The sequence below is a fragment of the Clupea harengus genome, chromosome 10, assembly GCF_900700415.2.
Source record: "Clupea harengus chromosome 10, Ch_v2.0.2, whole genome shotgun sequence".
Classification (NCBI taxonomy): Eukaryota; Metazoa; Chordata; class Actinopteri; order Clupeiformes; family Clupeidae; genus Clupea; species Clupea harengus.
In genome coordinates, this window is record NC_045161.1 from 18361985 (window position 1) to 18383492 (window position 21508).

The 21508-nt window shown below is 42.1% G+C and overlaps 2 protein-coding genes across 2 annotated transcripts; both read right to left on the minus strand.

Annotated features, from left to right (window-relative positions):
• Positions 1 to 755: 755 nt before the first annotated feature.
• Positions 756 to 5907, minus strand: LOC116222027 (FYN-binding protein 1). Its single transcript, XM_031574275.2, has 11 exons — positions 5681 to 5907; positions 4909 to 5038; positions 4665 to 4699; positions 4444 to 4522; positions 3968 to 4002; positions 3602 to 3668; positions 2891 to 2977; positions 2743 to 2759; positions 2508 to 2532; positions 2027 to 2125; positions 756 to 1536 (listed from the first exon to the last, which is right to left on the minus strand). The coding sequence occupies exons 1-11, from the start codon at positions 5817 to 5819 to the stop codon at positions 1533 to 1535; spliced, it is 717 nt and encodes a 238-aa protein (XP_031430135.1). The 5' UTR covers positions 5820 to 5907; the 3' UTR covers positions 756 to 1532.
• A 2020-nt stretch (positions 5908 to 7927) lies between these two features.
• LOC116222100 (proteoglycan 4-like) lies at positions 7928 to 12824 on the minus strand. The gene is made up of 5 exons (XM_031574869.1): positions 12813 to 12824; positions 9933 to 11913; positions 8854 to 9051; positions 8236 to 8575; positions 7928 to 8072 (listed from the first exon to the last, which is right to left on the minus strand). The coding sequence occupies exons 1-5, from the start codon at positions 12822 to 12824 to the stop codon at positions 7928 to 7930; spliced, it is 2676 nt and encodes an 891-aa protein (XP_031430729.1).
• Positions 12825 to 21508: the final 8684 nt, after the last annotated feature.

Here is a 21508-nt window from a genome sequence, read left to right on the forward strand (position 1 = left end):
TAGGGTTAATTCATCTGATGTAGGATTAGAGTTTATTCATCTGATGTAGGATTAGTTCATCTGATGTAGGGTTAATTCATCTGATGTAGGATTAGATTAGGGTTTATTCATCTGATGTAGGGTTAGATTAGGGTTAATTCATCTGATGTAGGATTAGATTAGGATTAATTCATCTGATGTAGGGTTAGATTAGGGTTAATTCATCTGATGTAGGGTTAGATTAGGATTAATTCATCTGATGTAGGGTTAGATTAGGGTTAATTCATCTATTATAGGGTTATATTAGGGTTTATTCATCTGATGTAGGGTTAGATTAGGGGTTAATTAATCTGATGTAGGGTTAGATTAGGGTTAATTCATCTAATATAGGGTTAGATTAGGGTTTATTCATCTGATGTAGGGTTAGATTAGGGGTTAATTCATCTGATGTAGGGTTAATTCATCTGATGTAGGGTTAGATTAGGGTTTATTCATCTGATGTAGGGTTAGATTAGGGTTAATTCATCTGATTTAGGGTTAGGGTTAGATTAGGATTAATTCATCTGATGTAGGGTTTATTCATCTGATGTAGGGTTAATTCATCTGATGTAGGATTAGGGTTAATTCATCTGATGTAGGATTAGATAAGGGTTAATTCATCTGATGTAGGTTTAGGGTTAATTCATCTGATGTAGGGTTAATTCATCTGATGAAGGGTTAATTCATCTGATGTAGTAGTTTCCAGATCACACATAAGAGTCTGTCAACAGTTGAAATAAATTGCAGTATGAGCACTACAGTATTCATGCAGTTGTTTAATACAATATGTAAAAGAACATTTCATACAAAAGCACTCATCCAATCTATATAGAAACACCTGACAGATATTCCATAGAAGCTGTATGATTCAATGCATATTAATACTCACACCATCAGGTAATGCATATTAATACTCATCCCATCAGGTAATGCATAATGTCTCCGCAGTAAGCTTACTTATATTTATCCACGATCCTTAATCCATATTTAATCATCTAGTTTATCTCTATCCTTTTCTCTCTCGCACACAGAGCACTTTACAAAACTAAACTTTAAAAAATACACCTACACGCACATACAGTATAAAGTCACATTTATAAAAAGGATATTTGTGAACAAAGACCAGAAAGATCACCACAAAAGTTCCATAATGCACCAGGCACACAAGGATTCAGAGGAGCACGTTCTCAGGACAGCTATATCCCAACCCAGCGACCCAGCACTCACTACAGCACATTTCACTTAAGGGTGGATGAACACGCCGTTAAAAATGCCGTTCCTCCACCAATCAAACCTCCTATCAGACAGACTCTGGGGGGGAAAGTGAACCCATCCACTCCCTTGCTGCAGGGCAGGAGCGTAGGAACGTGTGAGTGTTTGGGCCAGGAGCCGGTGGGTGCGTGGCATCCGAAGCATGTCATCCTTGAGTGATGTTTTTATCCAGCCCAGGCAGGTATGGAAACACATGACTGATGATCCACTATAGGGTTGTTTGTGTGCTCATCTACAGCAAGCTAACTGGATAGGGGTGAAACACACAACTTCAATTAGATAGGAAAAAAAGGAAAGGAAAACATGGAAAAGATATATAGCTAACCCTATATATATAAATATAAATATATAAAGCTATATATAAATGTAGGTGACTAAAGCTATATATAAATGTAGGTAACTAAAGCTATATATAAATGTAGGTGACTAAAGCTATATATAAATGTAGGTGACTAAAGCTACTGTATATATAAATGTAGGTGACTAAAGCTATATATAAATATAAATATATAAAGCTATATATAAATGTAGGTGACTAAAGCTATATATAAATGTAGGTGACTAAAGCTACTGTATATATAAATGTAGGTGACTAAAGCTACTGTATATATAAATGTAGGTGACTAACGCTATATATAAATGTAGGTGACCATTTCTCCCACCATCACATATAACAATTGTCCTGTGAGGAGGTATTTTTTCGTAGAGGGCACAATCGTTAGGCCTACATACTTACTTGCTGTAAGTGTATAAAAATTCCTCAGTGATGACGTCGGCGTAAAGGTCTGGTGGCGGCAAGATGGGTATGACTGGTGGCTCCGCTTCCTCTGTAAAGCTTCACAGAAGAGAGCAACACAAAGCTGAATGACAAACAGCTCACACAGAGCAAAGAGCAAAGCCACCTGGACCCACAACAACAACAATGGGGCTTTTACCCTGGAGAGCACGGCTATGCTGCCTAACCAGTGTGACTGCAGTCCAGAGCTGAACAGTTGCACAACATCCGGATGCCTGAGTGTGTGACTGTTGTTGGCTGCATGTTTGTGTGTGTCTGTGTCTGTGTCTGTGTGTGTGTGTGTGTGTGTGTGTGTGTGTGTGTGTGTGTGTGTGTGTGTGTCTGTGTCTGTGTGTCTGTGTGTTTGTGTGTGTGTGTGTATGTGTGTGTGTGTGTGTGTGTGTGTAGGGGGGGGGGAGACACAGAAGAGAGAAAGACCTACCAGTTGTTTAAAAGTGCCTCAGTGCCTGTAAACCAATTAGACAGAAAAACTATGATGAGAAGGTGTAACATGAGTTGAAATGTCATGTTTATTTTTACACAAGTCCATACATAGACGCCCAAACGCTATGCATGAAAGCAACCACAGTGCTATTAGCTACATCAGCTCTGTGATAGCAGCAATACAAGCTATCAGACCATAAGACCTGTGAGTTCAAATCAACATATGGACTTACTTGGCTCTTCCTCAGGACTTCAGAAGGAGAAGGAGAAGGAGAGGAAAGAAGAAAAGGCAGTGGGTCACTAAACTATTCATTCAAGAGTGTAGTATTATGACCTTAAGAAGTGTCTGTGCTAAAAGAGATAGCTAGTTGAGAGACTCACATTGGGTCGTCCTCTGCCGTGGTATCTTCTGACATAGAAGGCTGCTTGAAGAAGGTGGCTAGTTTCTGAAGTGCTTGGTGTCGAGCTCTGCAAACAAACCCAGCCCAGTTAAGGCCACAGAATTAACACACATGCCATCTCAGCACAGCTCTGCTTCATGGACAGATATCATCTGATGATTCAGAAGTTTACACTGCAAAACACTGTCATCAAAATGATATGATAATCAAATGAAATGATAGCAGAAGGAGTGGGAGTCTTGTAGGGGCTCCATCACAGAGATGTAGTGGGATCAGGAACACATCGTATGTGAGCATGAGAACAACTGACAGACACACAGAGAGATAGAGATCAGGCTTTACAACATGTGGAGGTCACGGAGGTCTAGGTGGACATGTGTGCACGTGTGGATACTCTAAAGTGAGAGAGAGATGTAGAGAGAGGGAGAGAGGGGGGGAGGGAGATAGAGAGATGTAGAGAGAGAGAGAGAGGGAGAGAGAGTGGGAGAGAGAGAGAGAGAGGGGAGAGAGAGAGAGAGGGAGGAGGTTGGAGATGGAGATGGAGAGAGAGAGGGGAGAGAGAGAGAGGGGGGAGAGAGAGTGAGAGAGAGAGAGAGAGGGGGGGGGAGAGAGAGAGGGAGAGAGAGTGGGAGAGAGGGGAGAGAGAGAGAGAGAGAGAGAGAGAGGAGGTTGGAGATGGAGAGGGCCTTACTGCACGTGTTGGTTGTCTGTGCTGGCATCACTCAGGGTCTGTTCTGGTGACTCGGGTTCTGGGCTCACTGGGAAAGTCAAGCCCACAGAACTCAATATTGGAGACACAGATAACACACCTCTACTATAAACATTTACACATCTGTAATATCAACTCAACAAGCCTCACTGAGTAAACATTATTATCATAATAATCGTATTAATTATCCTCCACGTGAGGAATTCAAAAGGGCTTGATGGTTAAAATATCCAGCTAATTAGCTGACACAATCTATTGTTTCCCAGGAAGGATAAGAATCAAAGTAATAAAATCTGAATAAAACTAATAAAATGATATGATTTGTTCCAAGTGTCGGGTTTCACTTACTTGTCTCTGCCATGGAGAGCATGCTGTATGGGCCACTGCACAAGGAGAAACATCAAAATAATAACTATTTAAAGTACTAAGAGACACATCAAAATAATAACTATTTAAAGTACTAAGAGACACATCAAAATAATAACTATTTAAAGTACTAAGAGACACATTAAAATAATAACTATTTAAAGTACTAAGTGGAAACTGATATGGATTGAGTGAACAACCCACATAGTCACACACCCACACAAATACTATACACACACCCAGACAAATACCACACACACACACACACACATACACACACACATACACACACATGTGCACACACACACACATGTGCACACACACACACACACGCACGCAGGCACGCACGCACATAAACACACACACACACACATGTGCACACACGCGCACACACACACACACTCACACACGCACACACACTGGCATCAAAATATGTCCACACACAGTCTGGTACTCACTTGTCAGTAATGTCAGTGAGTTCAGTGGGAGAGGGTTCATGCTCATCATCGTCATTCCACTCGTCATCGTCATCTGAAACTGGGGAGGGAAAGGTAGCGTCTCTTTACGAATGTGCACTACGCACCACTGAAACTAACAAACTATGAAATATGAGGAAATACACGGTATGACATATATGACGTATCGAGTTGAGAAACATAAATTTGTCAATAAAACTTACAGGTCTCATTTGTCAAGTCATAGTTGTTAGACATCCTGTAAGCAACAATAGTAATTAGATGAATGAAATACAGATCTAGTAATTAGATGAATGAAATACAGATTTTCAAAGCAATTATAGATTTATCAGGAAAACATCAACTCCAAAGGACTGAACAGTGACAGTTTTTAGTCAAAACGTTTTTAGTCAAAGGGTGGATCTAAGAAGTTGATTTTGGGAAGAGAGTGATGGTTGCTATGGTTACCCGCTGTCCAAGTGTTGGGTATCTGCGTCCACATGAATGTTGTTGTTAGTGCGGCCCGCTGTCCCCTTCTTACCCAGCTCCATCATCTCCGTAATGTCCAATTCCACACTCTTCACATCCACATAACCATCTGAAACCAACAACGTACCGTCACCTCCGTCTTAAAGAGTTCACAGTGATATCACTGAACCACTCGAAGTAGGTCAACAGAGATAACTGCAGCAATACATGCAAGGTGTCTGGTTCAGTGATTGGCTGATCTGACCTAGTCTGATCTGGTTTGAGAATGCTTCTAGTCTGATCTGGTTTTAGAATGCTTCTAGTCTGATCTGGTTTGAGAATGCTTCTAGTCTGATCTGGTTTGAGAATGCTTCTAGTCTGATCTGGTTTGAGAATGCTTCTCGTTGTCAGACATCCGAGGCGCATGGTTACACACAGAACACAGAGAGCGGGAAACTCCAAAAATCAAGTCTGATGCCTAAACGTCTGAATTATGATTGTGTATAGTGCGTGTTAATATAATCTACTGAGTGGCTACGGGGGGGTCTGGGTAACCGTGTGCACACGGCAAGTAATGCACTTACACACACACACACACACTGAGTTACACAGACATGCACACGGATAAATACACACTAAAACACACACACTCTCTCGCTCTCTCTCTCTCTCTCTCTCTCTCTCTCTCTCTGTCTGTCTGTCTCACACACACACACACACACACACACACACACACACACACACACATACACACACACACACACACACTTACATGTGTTGGTGCTGTCTCTGGCCAACCATTTTCCTTTTGGGCAGCTGGTGGTGCGGATGATGCTCACTAGGTCTCCGCTCTTGACTGGCAGGTCGTTGTTCTTGCCCTTACTGGCCACGGTGGCCTTGGCCTCATACATGGCCTCCTCCTGACCCGTTACCTAATGAGTAGCACAAGAACCCTAGACGTCAGGCTCAGAGAAGCATCCATACTCACATCATCAGGCTCAGAGAAGCATCCATACTCACATCCACCCCCACACCCTAAGTCTGTGTTACATTAACACACATTACATTGCACATTGCTCAATCACATTGCACTCCTGTTTTACATTTTTGCACTCTACTTTCCACTTTACTTTTTTTATATTCATTGTCTATATATTTGTATCATACTGTATATATTGTGTTTTTTGGTTCTTATGTGTAGTACTTTTCTTATGTGTAGTACTTATTTGTGTTTTATGTTTTTATGTTATGTGTAGTACTTATTGTGTTTCTATGTTATGTTTACTGTATAACACCAGAAAAAATTCCAAGTAGGTGTAAATACCTTTTTTCACATTTTACTCATTCACATTTCACATTTTACTCATTCACATTTCACATTTTCACATGGAGGTTGAAAAAAAAACGATGCACACACTAAAAGGCAGAAAGCAATTACTAAACGATCTAAGATTACTTTGTTTACTCTATTGTTTACCTAAACACAGGTCTTACGTATTTTAATTTGTCATATCTATTTATAATGAATCAGGTGGTGACATGAGTTTGGATGTGTGGATAAATTGTGTTGCTGTGTGGATGGTCTCTAGCGTGATGACAGAGTGTGTGGAATCAGATGGATTCACCTTTGACCCCATAGGAATGAATACTGACAGGTTTTATACATTTAACATTCTCTACCACTCCCAGCGCATGGCGAGCCAATCTGGGGCAATAAAGCTGTCGAAGTAGACCTACACGCACACTTCTCTGACCTTTTAAGGCTAGAAAAATGGGTGACTCTCTTATAATACCTGTTGGGGCCTTCTTACTTAGCAGTGGTAAAATAGGTTTTTTTTTGTGTTTGTTATTATTATTATTAACAGACTTCCAACCAGTAGGCTTTACAAGAAGAACTAGAGTTCCCTTTTAGTTACAAAAGACCATTTTAGTCTTTCCTAATGAAATTTAAAGTACCATGAACCAAAAACAACACCTGTTCCACAGTCTCAAACATTATATTACCTTGAACTTCTTTTTCATTTCATTTTCCTTCTTTTCTCTCTCTTTCTGCTCTTTCTTTTCCCTTTCTCTCTCCTTCTCTCGCTCCTTTTCCCGTTGTTTTTCCTTCTTCTTTTGTTCCTTTTCTTCAGCAAGCTCAACACTGCTTTTTCTGTGGAAGCACAGGCACTGTATCGTAAGTGGAAATCTCCAGTGAAGCCATTTTGTAAGCTGTCCAGCTGTCCGGCTATCTAAACAGGAAAAGGAAACCAACAAAATACTAACAAAAGTGCGACTTACCTCGATTTGAACCATCCAGACTTGTGGGTCTCTTCAGGCTGAATTCACAACAAAACAAAAGTCAATATTTAACTTCCATCCCCTGTATGTAGATGAGCCGTTTGGCTTTCATCACACACTGTGCTGACCCAGATATTTAGGTGATTGAGTTCTGCCACACACATATCATTTCTAAAATCACATAAAGCTATTAGGTGAAAAGAGTGACTGAGAACACGGGCGTCTCCACAGAGATTCTTACCGCAGGCTGTGTATCAGCGTAGGGATCTGAAAAACACAACAGATTAACCATGACGATTACCATGACGATTACCGTGACAATGCATTTCTTTCTGCCCTTCCAGTTAATTGGGTCAAACCTAAATGAAACTATTCATTGTCTCACTCTGATCAGATGAGACAGATCAAATCAGGCAATGCCCCTACTCCCTCCCCCCCTTTGTGCTTAAATCCTAGTGGTCCATGATTGATGACTATGTCCAAGAGAGGCTCTGCAGGCTCAGGATATAATAATTACATTGATGGAACTATTTCAAGAGTCATTTGGCCTTTGAAGTTGCACGCCTGTGCATCCTGTATGAGACTGTAATCGAAGTACATTTGATAAGGCTGAAGAAACACCACTGCTTCTGAGGGCTTTAAAAACACTAACATTTCTAACCATCGTCACAAAATGTTTTATGATATCTGGATATAGCCTAACAGTCACTAACACACAGAGATCATGGCCTAAAAAAAACTATCTGGGGTTTCTTCCTGTTTTGATATCACGCTTTGAGGAATCTAACTCACTCTTTGGCGGGGACTTCTTCTTGCTTTTTTTCTTATTGGTTGTCACATCCTCATAGATATTGTCAGAGATCTCAGGAGGGCTGTCCTGTGGTCTGCAAGAGACACAATGCCAAAACACAAAGCCTAAAAGTGAGAGAAATACACTGAAGTGTCTCAAGAATGCATTTCTACAATACGGTGTCATGTCATCTCATAATGAATAACATTTAATAAGGTTCCAGGAGTAACTTGGTGGGCCGGGTCTTTTGTTTTTACCCGGTTGGCGTCTGGGCATCTTGACCAACAGGAGAGTCTGTTGGGTCGAGAAATGCTGCTGCCTCTGCTTCTGGGACCTCGGCCATCGGAGGTCCAAGGTCTGCTTCTGCATAGTTCTCCTCCAGAACTCCGAGGCCTTCCTCTGGAATCTCATGCTCTGTCTCCCTGGCGCCAGCCTCTTCCACAGTGGAGGACTCAGACATTCCACACTCCAGAATCTCCAACTCTGGTGTTCCAATGTCTGAACCGTCTTCATATTCCGGAACTACTGCTGAAAGGTTCTGAGGGTCCAGAACGGGCTCTTCTGCACTAAAATCCTGAGGGGCTGGAATCACCACTTCTGAAACAGAGACGTAAAAATGCTGTTATCATAACAGTGTGGGCAGGAAATGTTTAACCTAATGTATAGACAAAGGCTAAGCTTGCATGCATGTGCTTTCAAGGCCCGCTACATACAGTATGTTACGTTTGTGTTGTCACAATGGGTAGAGACAGTCATTGCAAGGTGGCATTCATAACATTTTCGACAAAACATAATTTCTGTGTCATGAATTAGCACACATTTATAATGTTCAGGGTACACTCTGTAAGTTTGTTTTTGTGCTTATGTGCCAATACCATTATCATCCTGAGGCACTGGGATCGGGGAGGTGAGTTGACTGAGGTTGCGAACTGGCGGACGAGGAGGTTTCTCTGGAACAGCAGGTAGGGGTTTCTCTGGAACAGCAGGTAGGGGTTTCCTGGCCGGGGGTGCTGGGGGCACCTCTGCCTGCGCCTCCTCCATCATTGGCTCCTCCAGAATGGGAGATACTTGTCCTGAAGGGGGAAGGGGGGGGGGTGAATAGACGTCACAAGAGGAACAGTAACACAACACAGCACAGACACGCACGCACGCACGCACACACAGCACACACACACACACACACACACACACAGGGAATGGAGGAGACATGAGCAAGTAGAGTGAGCCTTCACAATTTGACTGCTGAATTCACTGCTGAAATGTAAATTGTCTACCTCACTGGGTCTGACGAGCTGCCTGGAGAATTAGAAATGCTTCCCTTGATTAAACAGGATTTTCAAGAATATCAAACCCAACTTCACCCAAAGGTGAAAGCACTGCAACTGAGCCCCATGTAGTACCCCTCAATAGCTGAAACCCTTTCCATTCACCATGCTTCCAGTCATCTTACGGATGTTTTGTTTTGGACAAGTCCCTGTCAAAATGACCAATGGTATGGCAGTGTTTGCCAAGTGGAATATAAGCAACAAGAGCAATAGAATGAATCTGGCAGAAGTTTTGAAATGTTCAGTCGTCTCTGTTTTGAAAGGCAAGACATGACCACACCTCTGTGTCATCCCGGCTATGTTAGACATGCTGTTCCTCACCGCCTCAGTGGTCTGTTCTAGATACCTCAAATACCAAAACTCCCTAATGAACGGAAAGTTTTTTACAAGCATTTTAAGGCTTTAGTTACCTGTAACTTGTATCCAGGGTGTACAAAAAACAGATTCAAGGAGGCATACTAACATGTTGCTACACACAGCAGCTATACACAGAAGAATCATTTTCAATGAAAATGCCAAATTGTTTCCCGGTTCCAAACAAAATTCCCACTTCACTTTAGTCAACTTCTGATAATGGCTCGGAGATGTCTCTGCTCCTACAGCACTTCTGTTTTGCAATGCAAACTTACTGTGATCGAAACCATTCACTAGAGTGGCTGGCCGACCCTGTTCCCAAGCGTCCTCCACTGGCTCCTCATAATCAACTGGAGGCAGTTCAGGCAGTGAGACTGCGGGGCTGACTGGCGGGGTGGGGTCAGCCTGGGTGGGGGTACTGCTGACGGGCGGGGTGGGGTCAGCCTGGGTGGGGGTTCTGCTGACGGGCGGGGTGGGGTCAGCCTGGGTGGGGGTTCTGCTGACGGGCGGGACCGGCGAAACGGATGGAGACGGAGTCTTGTTTGCCTGCTTGTTGGCCGCATATTTCTTCTTGGCCTTTTCCAGAAGGTTTAATATTCTCTGGTCGCTGGACGGGGTCCGCCTCTCCGGGGCGCTTTCTTCTGCCCTCTCCAGGGCCGAGAGGGCCGTCACCAGCTGGGGAGGGGTGCTGCACCGGGGTTCCTCAGCGGAGCTTTCTTCTGCCCTCTCCAGGGCCGAGAGGGCCGTCACCAGCTGGGGAGGGGTGGTGCACTGGGGCTCCTCAGCGGAGGTCTCTTCTATGGAAGCACTACTACTACTTTCCTGCTTTGCTTCTGAAGCGACATCCTCTACCTCTGCAAATTCAACAGGAGCCGGCGGCAACTCTGAAGGAAGAGGGCTGGAGGAGAGCTCAGGGGCGACTTGTTCGGGAGAGGGAGTCCGAGAAATAACCAGACTGTCAGAAACTGGAATAGAAGAAGCAGGCATAATAGGGGGTGGTGGATCAAGAGAAGTTATATCTGGAATACTGGGGGCGGTAACATCTGCGTCTTGAGTGGTTGGATCCGGAATAATTGGATCTGAAATAGCTGGATCAGCAGCATCGAAGTCTGGAATTTCTGGTGGGGGGATGATTGGGGCAGGAATGTCTAACTCTGCAATATCTGAAACAGGATTATTTTTAGACATTTCTGGAGCAGGGATATCTGACACAGAAATCTCAAGTTCTGGTACCTCTGGTACCTCAGGTGCAATTTCAGTGGGAATATCTGGCTCTGGAATGGCTTCTACATCAATTTCAGGGGTAGGAATGTCTAGATCAGGAATAGCTGGTGCATGAATTTCAGGCGAAAGACCGTCTAAATCAGGAATAGATAGAGCAGAAGTTTCAGGGGTAGGAACTTCGGGATCAGGAATCTGCAGTGCTGCATCTTCAGGGGCCGGAACCTCTGGCTCTGGAATGCTTGGGGGAGAAATTTCAGGAACCACAACATCCAGGGGAGGAACATCGGGAATAGATACGGCTGCCTCTGGGATAACTGGCTCAGGAATACTGGAAGGTGCGGTTATGACTGGGATGGGAGGCATTAGAGGCTTCTGTGCCACAGGAGGTGTTGGAGCCGGAGTGGCAGCACCAGAACTAACCAGGGTAGGAGCTGGGACTGGGATGGGGGGAAGCAGAGCCTGTTGAGCCACGGGTGTATTAACCACCGGGGCTGCTGTGCCACTGGATGGGGGATTGGGGCAGCTTGGTGGCGATGTGCTCTGGGCAGCTTCTGTCTTGACTTTTTGAGGCTTCGGAGGCTTTTTGAAGATTGAAATCCCCTTCTTTTTGGCTGTGGGGGGTTTGACTGGCTTTGGCGGGGGGGCAGACTCAGGCTCAGGTGCTGCAACAGGCACCGGAAGCATTGGGAGCAGCTTGGGCAGCTTCTTATCTTTCATCGCCTGCATGACGATGTCGCCCTCTTTCTTCTGTTTCTGGTTAATAAGCTCCGGCTTCACGCCAGCCTCTTTCTCTTTGGATTTGGAAGCCAGTTTCGGGGGCTGCTTCTTGTCATCCTTGAAGACCACGCGGGGCATGAAGGGCATTTTGTTTTCCACGGCAGTGTTGATGGTGTCGATCAGAGACACGCGGGTACCACTGGGGGGAGGGGGGATGACTTTGGGTTTCTGCGCAATGGCAGGTTTGTTCATTAGCTTCAAGGGATCCTCTTTCAGGAACTTTGCCCTCAGGGCTTTGAAGTCCAGGACTTCTTCCTATTAAAGAGGAACATAACATGTTACATGGTACATTCAGCTGGCACATTCAGCTATTATGATCCAAACATCGATTTAAATTGAGCTTTAAATGTTTGATCCAGATTTTTGATAACACATATGACACAGATGGAGCACAGCGCGAGAATGAGAATTGACATCTGTTTAGCGGTGATAATAATACTTCTTTATTTGTTACATGGTAAAAATGCAAATAGTTGGCTTTTCGATAATTTTAAATGTGTTAAATGGTCTTAATGTGCCTTAGATATTTAATGAATTCAGCCAATATTACATTTCTGATAAAGTCATCAGTTATCTAGTTTTTCTGCCTTAATCCATGATCTGAGGATCGATTGTTTGAGTGTCTATATATTAGTTCAGGGGAAATCGCGGGGTTCTCTCTCTGTCTTTTGTGATTGTCGAGTAAACGCCATTCTTTTTGATGAAGAAAACTCTGAATGACTGTGGTTATTTCTCACTAGTTCAAAGGCATAACAAACACAATCAGGTAATTGAATCGGGTACATTAGTTTACAGACAGTGGCCTTGTTCTATTAAATTATAACACTTTACATACAAAATATTACATACAAATACCCTAGTCAACATTTCACATTTTCCCAGCAGCATTTGGTGACGATTGCTCAGTAATATTTGACAGTGACATTACCTAAAAATATAACATAACACTTAACTTAACTGCTTTGTGATGCTAGGGAGTACAAACCTGACAGAATTAAATATAGCCTACGCATAATACATACATACATCTGGAAAAAAAATAATGACAGGAGTGATATAAACTAACTTTAGCAATTAAGTAGACTCTGAAAAAAAAATCATAACATCTTCAATCAGTCTAGCTATATACAGTGTTATAGTTCAATCAAACATACCTGTTCGATCATTGTTCTGGAAAGAAAATCCGACTTCCACGAAACTCTCCCAACTGTTTATCAGTTCAGCTTCTCATCTCCAAAAATAATGTATTTTCCAAGTCCATTTATCACCATCAAAAGATTTTCTGATTATATGTGGTTGAGAAAAAGTGCTAAACGTGCCCCGTTTGACGCCTGTTAGTAGATTTGTTGTAGGGACTACTACGCTGCCATGAGCGCTCTATGAGGTTTCGGTCTGAGTGGGCAAACGATGATAATCAGGTGTTAGTGGCAGGAATGGTTTATCTCGTCAGACAGGTCCCGTCGTTGGTCTGAAGAGGAAAGGCGAATCATCTGCGACTTGCATTCATTCCCCAGGAATGCGGTCCGTCAGGCATCTCTGCTGAGGTATGTTGGCACAGGCGCCGCACGGCAGGGCCATTGTCGCACTCTTTCAAAACAATTACATTTGTCTAATTTGTGAGGTAAACTGTTTATTTCAAGAAACGGAATACTGATAATCATTGTCATTAACTGTAAGGAGACGGAAAGTGGTTGAACAACAAAAACGACATGATAGTCTCTGAAGTGACAGCGTGGTGAAGGAGTGGCTAAAGGTGCACTCCCAGATGTGAAATAGCCCTGGGTTTCTGGGTGGCACGTTACAACATATTTGACTCATTTTATTCACTCAAACTAAGTCAGCTAATGGAGAATCATGTGACCAGCCATTATTCATATTGTAAATCAGTCACATGACTAAGTCGTAAAAAACAGTCTGACTCAGACAGCAGTACGCCACAGGTCCCACATCCTAGCCTCTACAATGACAGGGCAGTTCCTCCAGGCCAAACGACAGAACATGCTCTCGCACTCTGCCCAGACTCCAGGCCAAACGACAGAACATGCTCTAGCACTCTGCCCAGACTCCAGGCCAAACGACAGAACATGCTCTCGCACTCTGTCCAAACAGCAGAACATGCTCTCACACTCTCCAGGCCAAACAGCAGAACATGCTCTCGCACTCTGCCCAGAGTCTGCTGAAGGGCATCCCGCTCCTTTGGAAAGCAGCGGAGGAATTCTCATATGAAGAAGCACAGCTGATTATGAAGAATGCACGTGAGGATGCAGTGGCTTGTTTAATCTCAAGTGAAGTAATTTTACCATACCAATACTTAACAACAGCATTTCACTGACAGGGGTTGTCAAGTGGGCACATTCCTTTGTCTGTGTTTCAATGAATTAGGCCCATGACACATCCAGAAGACTCAACAGTGGTATGTGTTGTCCCAGCCCCACCCCCCTCTCCAGACTCACCGTGGGTTAGGACACATGTCAATACCAGTGACAACAACAGGTACACTTAAAAAAAACATCACATGCATATGTCACTGCCTAAACGACAGGGGCGGGTAGATTAAGCAAAAGCTGTACTCAAGTAAAAGTATTTTGATAATAATAATTACTCAAGTAGAAAGTAAATGTACCCATCAAAATAATTACTTAAGAAATAGTAAAAATGTATCTCATAAAATGAGTACGCAACTAGTGAGTAACTTCATATGATGTTGTTGTCTTACACCTATTAGGCATATGTATTATATTCAAATTATAAAATAAAAAACTTCTTAGTCTAATAAACACAACATTGTACATTGAAGTAGGCTAAATCACATTCTGAATAACCAGTTTCTCTACCATAGAAGGAATCACCTCATCATTTACATTTAGTCATTTAGCAGACGCTTTTATCCAAAGCGACTTACATATGTGCGACTTACAATGTATACACATTTTACATTTCCACTGATGGCACACTGCACATCAGGAGCAATTAGGGGTTCAGTGTCTTGCTCAAGGACACTTCGACAGGGAATCGAACTAGCACCCTTCTGATTACTAAACGACTTCTTTACCTCCTGTACCACTGTCTCCCTTCATCAACATAAAACCCCTCTTCCACCAGTTTCCCCTGACTGATACACTTCTACATTTGATATTAGGTATTTCAAATGGAATCAGGGCCGGACCTAGCACATTTGGTGCCCACATTTGATGTTTGTTTACATAGGCTATTTGCAGATTCTGTTCCATTTTTCCTAATGATGGTCAAATATTAGTAGTTAAAGATGCTCTATTTCGATAGTTTAGATTTATTTTCAGTATTTCAAAGTGAATGAGCTGTGGGAGCACAAGAACAGTGAGCGTCAGGCAGCGATTATCATAGACATATATATATGTATGTATATCTCTATGGCGATTATAGCCTAACTATGGAGATTCTAAGTAACATGGAGACAAAACTTTTTTGGGTACTCCACGTAGATCATAAATCCTTGAATATAAAAAAAACGACTCAGTGAAATCGGTTGAGAAATGTTAACGCTATAGTGTTTTTTATCCAGAACAACCGCAGCTCCACCGTTTACTTGCGTTTGTTTACAGGCCAGTCTTCACCTCTCCAATATGGCGGCAACGTTGGCATGTCGCAGCAACGGGCTGAAGCAGTCAATGGGGCGTCTGTGTTTGTTTGTTTATGCGTTTATTTGAAAAGGGACAGTGTACATTGATCAACATTTCCCAAAAAATGTAAATGCACCGGAATTAGCTAAGTTAACTAGTTTTCATCTGTTGTCCCTTGGCAGGGCATGACAGAGAGAGACAGAAATAAAAGAAAGAAATAATAATACAAAATTATATAATTAAAAGAAATAATAATTTAAAAAAAGATAAGCAACAGTTTGACAAAACAGTGCAGTTAAGATAACAAATTGTAAAAACCAGACAGACATACAAGGTAAACAACAGTGTGACAAAACAGTGAAGTTAAGATAACAAATTATAAAAACCAGACAGACAGACATACAAGGTGTTAGACATAAAAATAAGTTACAGTGTGAGTAATGCAGTGGCCCAATTATGGTTGCAGGTTTGGTTATTCTTTATCCATTTCATAAGTTTGTTTTTGAACACTGAAATACTGGCGCACTGCCTTACATCAGTAGGGAGGGTATTCTCCAGTAATTAGAGGTGCGTACTGAGAAGACTGTCTGTCCAAACGTACTGTGTCTATACTGTATAACACAGTCTCCCCTGGTGACTGCCCTAGTTGCCAAGCCATTGCCATCCTTCAGCCTTATAAACTAATTTATGGTGGAGGTGCCAGCCCATGTAATATTTAAAAAATGAGACAGGCATCCAAAAACTGTAAGAAACTGTAAAATTTTAGTAAGTTATACTTTGTTGTTATACTCTCTGGCCTGTTTGTGAAAATTAGATCAATTTGTGTCTGGGACGAGTTGGTTACTCTTGTTGGTCCTTGTATCAGTTGGGTAAGATTTCATTTATTTGTTATATCCTCTATATTCTTTCTTTCTGTTTTTTTTTGTCCCAGTTTATATTGAAGTCACCCATTAGTATTAGTTCTTTTGTGCTATCACATTGTTTAACGATACTATGGAGACAATCATACAAATTATTATAAGTTGATGGTAGTCGATATAGGCAAATAACAGAGAAAGACATTTGAGGTGACAAGGAGATGTTCAACCCAATACACGCCAACTTATGATCCTGTGACCATTCAATTAGGCTACATTTAATTGTATTTTTAACATAGATTAACAATACCCCTCACCGCCTCTTGTTGTACAGTATGTATATGTATTGTATGTATCCCATATGTATATGTCTATGGACAAAACAATCAAAATCTTTCGATTTTTGGCCGTCAGATTTATTTTCTTTAAGTCAAAATATTGGTTGGAGATATAGAAGGGGTGCAAAAAACTCTGCCCAGCAAAAAAAAGAATGATAATAATATACACTATATATATATTTTTTTTGCTGGGTGCAGTTTTTGGCACCCCCATTCCGGGTGGCGCTCCAGACATCCGCCTATGTTGCCTGTAGGCAGTGGTGGAATGTAACAAAGTACTTAAGTACATTTTTACGTATCTGTACTTTACTTAAGTAAAAATAATAGTGCATACTTTTTACTTTTACTCCATTACATTTGTTTTGCTATTATCTATACTTTTACTCCGCTACATTTCTACAATATGTGCTGTTACTCGTTCCATTTTATGAACACAGTTTCGCCAAAATGTTGCCTACACAAAACTATGGATTGCGTTGCTGTTTTGGAAGTTTAAACCAATCAGGTGGCTCTATCCAATGATATCAGAGTGCGCGTCTGGCAGCAGCACTAGCGGTAGCTTTGCCTGTTATACCTGAACATTCATCAGACAGCCTGACTACTGCCTATTCAACATGGATCCAGAGTCGGCCTGAACTGAGCCTTCTGATATGAGCCACCCTTGGCCCTATTTAAAAGATATGTTCGAGTTGAAAGGCCCCAAGAATGACTCCTGGAGGTTTTAATGCGTTTCCTGTCTCTCTCAAAAAAAAGGAGTTGCTAGCCTAATTCGCCCTCAATTTAAAGTAGCATATCGAGGTAAGCAGAGTGATTGCTATGCTAAGTTAATGTCCCTGACTTTTGAATATTGATATATGTATTTAATTCGTTTACTGACATGATATTATAATGTTATCTAGCGAAATGCATGTTGACATACAGCAATAGCATCAAAAAACATGATTGTATCTTCATTATATATTTAACGTATTGGTAAGATAAAGCTGGTAGGTTAGCTATGTCAAGCTAGCGTGCCTTGTTCTGTCCAGTTTTACAATTACATTTGTTTTTCATGTTCCATGTTTCCCTTTTTTACTCGTTTACAATTAAATAAAATATTTAAATATATCACATGGTGTCTTTATTGGTTTGGCTTAATGGTATTAACTTTGCAAATAATCCCTGGTAGATAACTTGTCATCCACAGAATTGTAAGATATAGTGTGAACAGTATTACAGATGGTAGGCACAATAAGTACACCAACCTTTCCAATCAACAAATGTTGTAGCTTGTAATTATTACTAGTAGTGACATCTGTAGAGGCATTTATTACCAGTAGCTATTTCTTTATCAAAATGACACAGCCTAGACATTGAGAGACAACCCATTGCGGGAGTACTTTTACTTTTAATACTTAAAGTACATTTAAAAGTAAGTACTTTTTACTTTTACTTAAGTAGGATTGTTGATGTAATACTTTTACTTTTATTTTCCTGGGTACTTGTACTTTTACTTAAGTACTAAACTTCAGTGCTTCCTCCACCACTGCCTGTAGGAAGGACCTGCCCTGAATGTAATCCTTGCCTATTTCAGATTGTCATTCAACTTGGCTAACAACCAGGCTTGGATGGAAGGCGACCAGGTGTCGTCCTACAGACTCTCACCACCACCAATCCATTTATATGACCTCACAATGACCTCCATTGCCATGGTGATATCCAGCCATGATACCAATCTCCAAATGCTGCCAGGATGTGGTGTAGGTACTTGTGTTAAAGCACAAATATGCTGAACTCTTCAGAGGGACCTGAAAGTAACTGGATACCTACCACAACAGACTAGGGAGGCAGTGTCACCGATCCAAAGGCATTCGTGAGATCCAAAAATACCACACAGAGGTCTCTGCTGCAGCGCGAAGTCGTGCCGCTGTGCTCCAAACATCCAGAACATCCTGTGAGTCTTGCTTTCTACACAGACATATCTATCAAGCTGTTTGCCTTCAAATAGGAGACCAAAGGATCTGATCTGATGACTGAATTTGGCAATCTTCTTCTCCTTCAGAATGAAAACACCACCTGTGCCTGATGCTACATCCTTGGAATCGTTCAGACACACCATGAATATGCACAGGAATATTCGCAGACTTTTTATTCAAAATGATACGTCTAGAATTACTTCTACCTTTACTATGACCACCAACACAATTTCATTTATTAATAAATTAGACTGTTTCATGGTGCAAACATATACTATAGATTGGATGAAAATATCTTATAAAAGGAAGTAATACAATCTAAATATGAAAACAATGCACAGATAAACATAAGAGTACTCTGATGTACGCAGTTAAAGACAGTTTTAATAAACATATTTATTAATTAAAAATATCAAAACATTATTAATAATAATAAAGCAAAGGCATTTCCTTTTGAGATGTGTTTATTGATAACAGTATTACATGGTGGGATACGTAAATTAAAAATTAAAAGTAAATCAAAGAAAAAAACTCTAAAAATCCACTGTAGAATGTCATTTTCATCAAGATAAAAATAACGCTCCTTTTACATTGCCAAACCGTTAGCTGAGGTAAAGTTAAAACAGGTCTAGAAATGTACGGAAACAGTTATGTTACGTTTTTTTTCCCTTTTTCATCAGCTTGTTTTCTGGTTTTTCCCTCTGATTTTTAGTTAGATCTTAATTCAAAACTGGTCTCAAATTAAAACAGGACTCTGGCCATAAAATAGGTTCTAGCTGTGGTCACAATTAATGAAGTGTTTGTAGGTGGCCTAGAAACAGAAGCCTAGAACAGCTTGTAAGCAGACATCTAGAGCAGAGGAGGACGCAGGGAGGGAGGCGAATGGTTATAGTTCATTTTGGTGAGGACGGACATGTGCGTTGTTGTGGATACGTTTTGTCATGTGATATATTCCTGTTTGTTGTAAGCAGTGTTCTTTTTTCAGTATAGCGTGGATGTGCAAGTGCAGCTTTTGTTAGAAGCTCATAATGACAAAAATAATCCCTTTCTCAGTCACTCTGGGAACTCTACATACATGATGATTCGGGCCTGAACATCGAGGCCTACCCTCTCGGCTTCAAGGGGGCTTTCATCTTAAAAGCCCCACACACTGAGGTTATCCAAAATAAAACGGAAATTCAACAGGGACCATCCATCTGAGAGACCCACAACAAGCACACACACATTACTAAGGGTTAACCGTCAGCCCAGCACACAAACATTACTAAGGGTTAACCGTCCCCCCAGCACACACACACACACACACACACACACACACACACACACACACACACACACACACACAGACACACAGACACACACACACAGACACACACGTGGACCTCATCCAGCAGCTCTGAAAGGTCAGATAAGAAAATGGAAAGCAGAGATTCAGTTTGGGGAGGCAGACTTCAAGACAGATTTACTGGCACCCCCAAGTGCAGCGATCATATTAAATGACTGCGTGATGCTTGGGGCCGTATTCAACAACATCAACACCCAGATAGTGAGGAGGGAAAAAAAATAACGAAGACAAGAAGGCATGTATGCTCCTGGTGCCATTTTTAGCCTTGTTCACGTTGCCAAGAACAGGCTGCCAAGGCTGCAGTTGAGTTGGCCAGCGCGGCCTCACACCGATCTGGCCCATCACCACTGCTGGACCAAACGGCTAACCTTGGGTTCCAGACAGCACAAAGCACGGGGGCGATAAAGAACATGTGTTGGTATTGCTTATGCTCCGCTGAGAATTTGCATCTTTGAGGCCTGCCTATTTTATGGCACAGACGTCCCCTGGACAAAATGAATACTATTGTTATTATTATTATCATTATTATTATTATCATTATCGTCATCATTATTGTTATTATTTACAAAATGAGTTTGGCAAACCAACGGTCTGATGCCTTAAAGCCGTAACAACTCTAAAACACGTCTAGAGTTGACCTCAATGGCTCAATTGACTTATAAAATAAAAATTCCATTTCAATTTGTCCCTTTTTTCATTAGTATTGTACAAAAGCTATGGAGAAGGAACAGTCCGATCACAGAATCTGTACGCTTGTTTTTTTTCATTTTTTTTTTATTCTCCCTCGTCTCTTCCATGTCCCTCACCCACCCCCACCCCCCACCCCCACCCCCCTCCTCGGGGTCCGACGTTCGCACACGTCCTCCTTGAAAGTCTTTCGCTTGAGGACGAATTTGGCAAAAGTCACTCCTTGAGTCTGAGTGGTCTCTGTGTGTCTGAGCGCACAGAGGAAGTCTTTGTTTTTTGAATTTTTTTTTTAGATTCAATTTCTCTGCATAGCTCTCTAGCAGCAGAATAACCCCAAGTGGATGAGTGGATGGGTGGATGTGGTGGATGTGGTGGATCTCTCCACAGAGAGACCAGCGGCGAATACTCAGCCGGTGCGCTTTCGGCACGTAGGGAGAGAGCGGCCTGGGATTGGCTCCGCTGGATCTGATGTGGTCCAGTGGTGATTCTGTTGAATTACTTTCCTTGGTGATGATCTCTCCTGTGTGTTGTTTGCGTGTAAGTGTGTGTGTGTGTGTGTGTGTGTGTGTGTGTGTGTGAGAGAGAGAGAGAGGGTGTGTGTGTCCAAGTATTCGTGTGCTCATCTGTGTGTGTGTGTGAGTTCACGACAGTGTTTTGAGCGTGTATGACAAAACACTCCTCTCTGCAAAGTTTCTCCCTTTCAACACGGTCTCAGTTCAGAGTCTTTAAAGGGAGAGAAAGTGAGAGAAGTTGAGAGAAAGAGAGAGAAGGATGGACAGAAAGAGAGAGAGACAGATAGACAAAGAGAAACCAGTAAGGCTGTGTGGGTGGTGGGCTCGTGTTGCCACCGAGGAACCATCCATTTTGCACTGAAGCTGTGAGAGCAGGGAGACCCCCCCACCGTCCATCAGGGCGTCCATTTCATGTGGATCGAGGGAGCACAGTGGAGCAGAAAACGGAGAGAGAGAGAGAGAGAGGACAGGAAGTAGATGGCAGAAAAAAGAGAGAGAGAGAGAGAGAGGTGGGGCTAAAGAGAAGAGCGTCCCCCTTCTCTTTTCCCCTCGGGGGG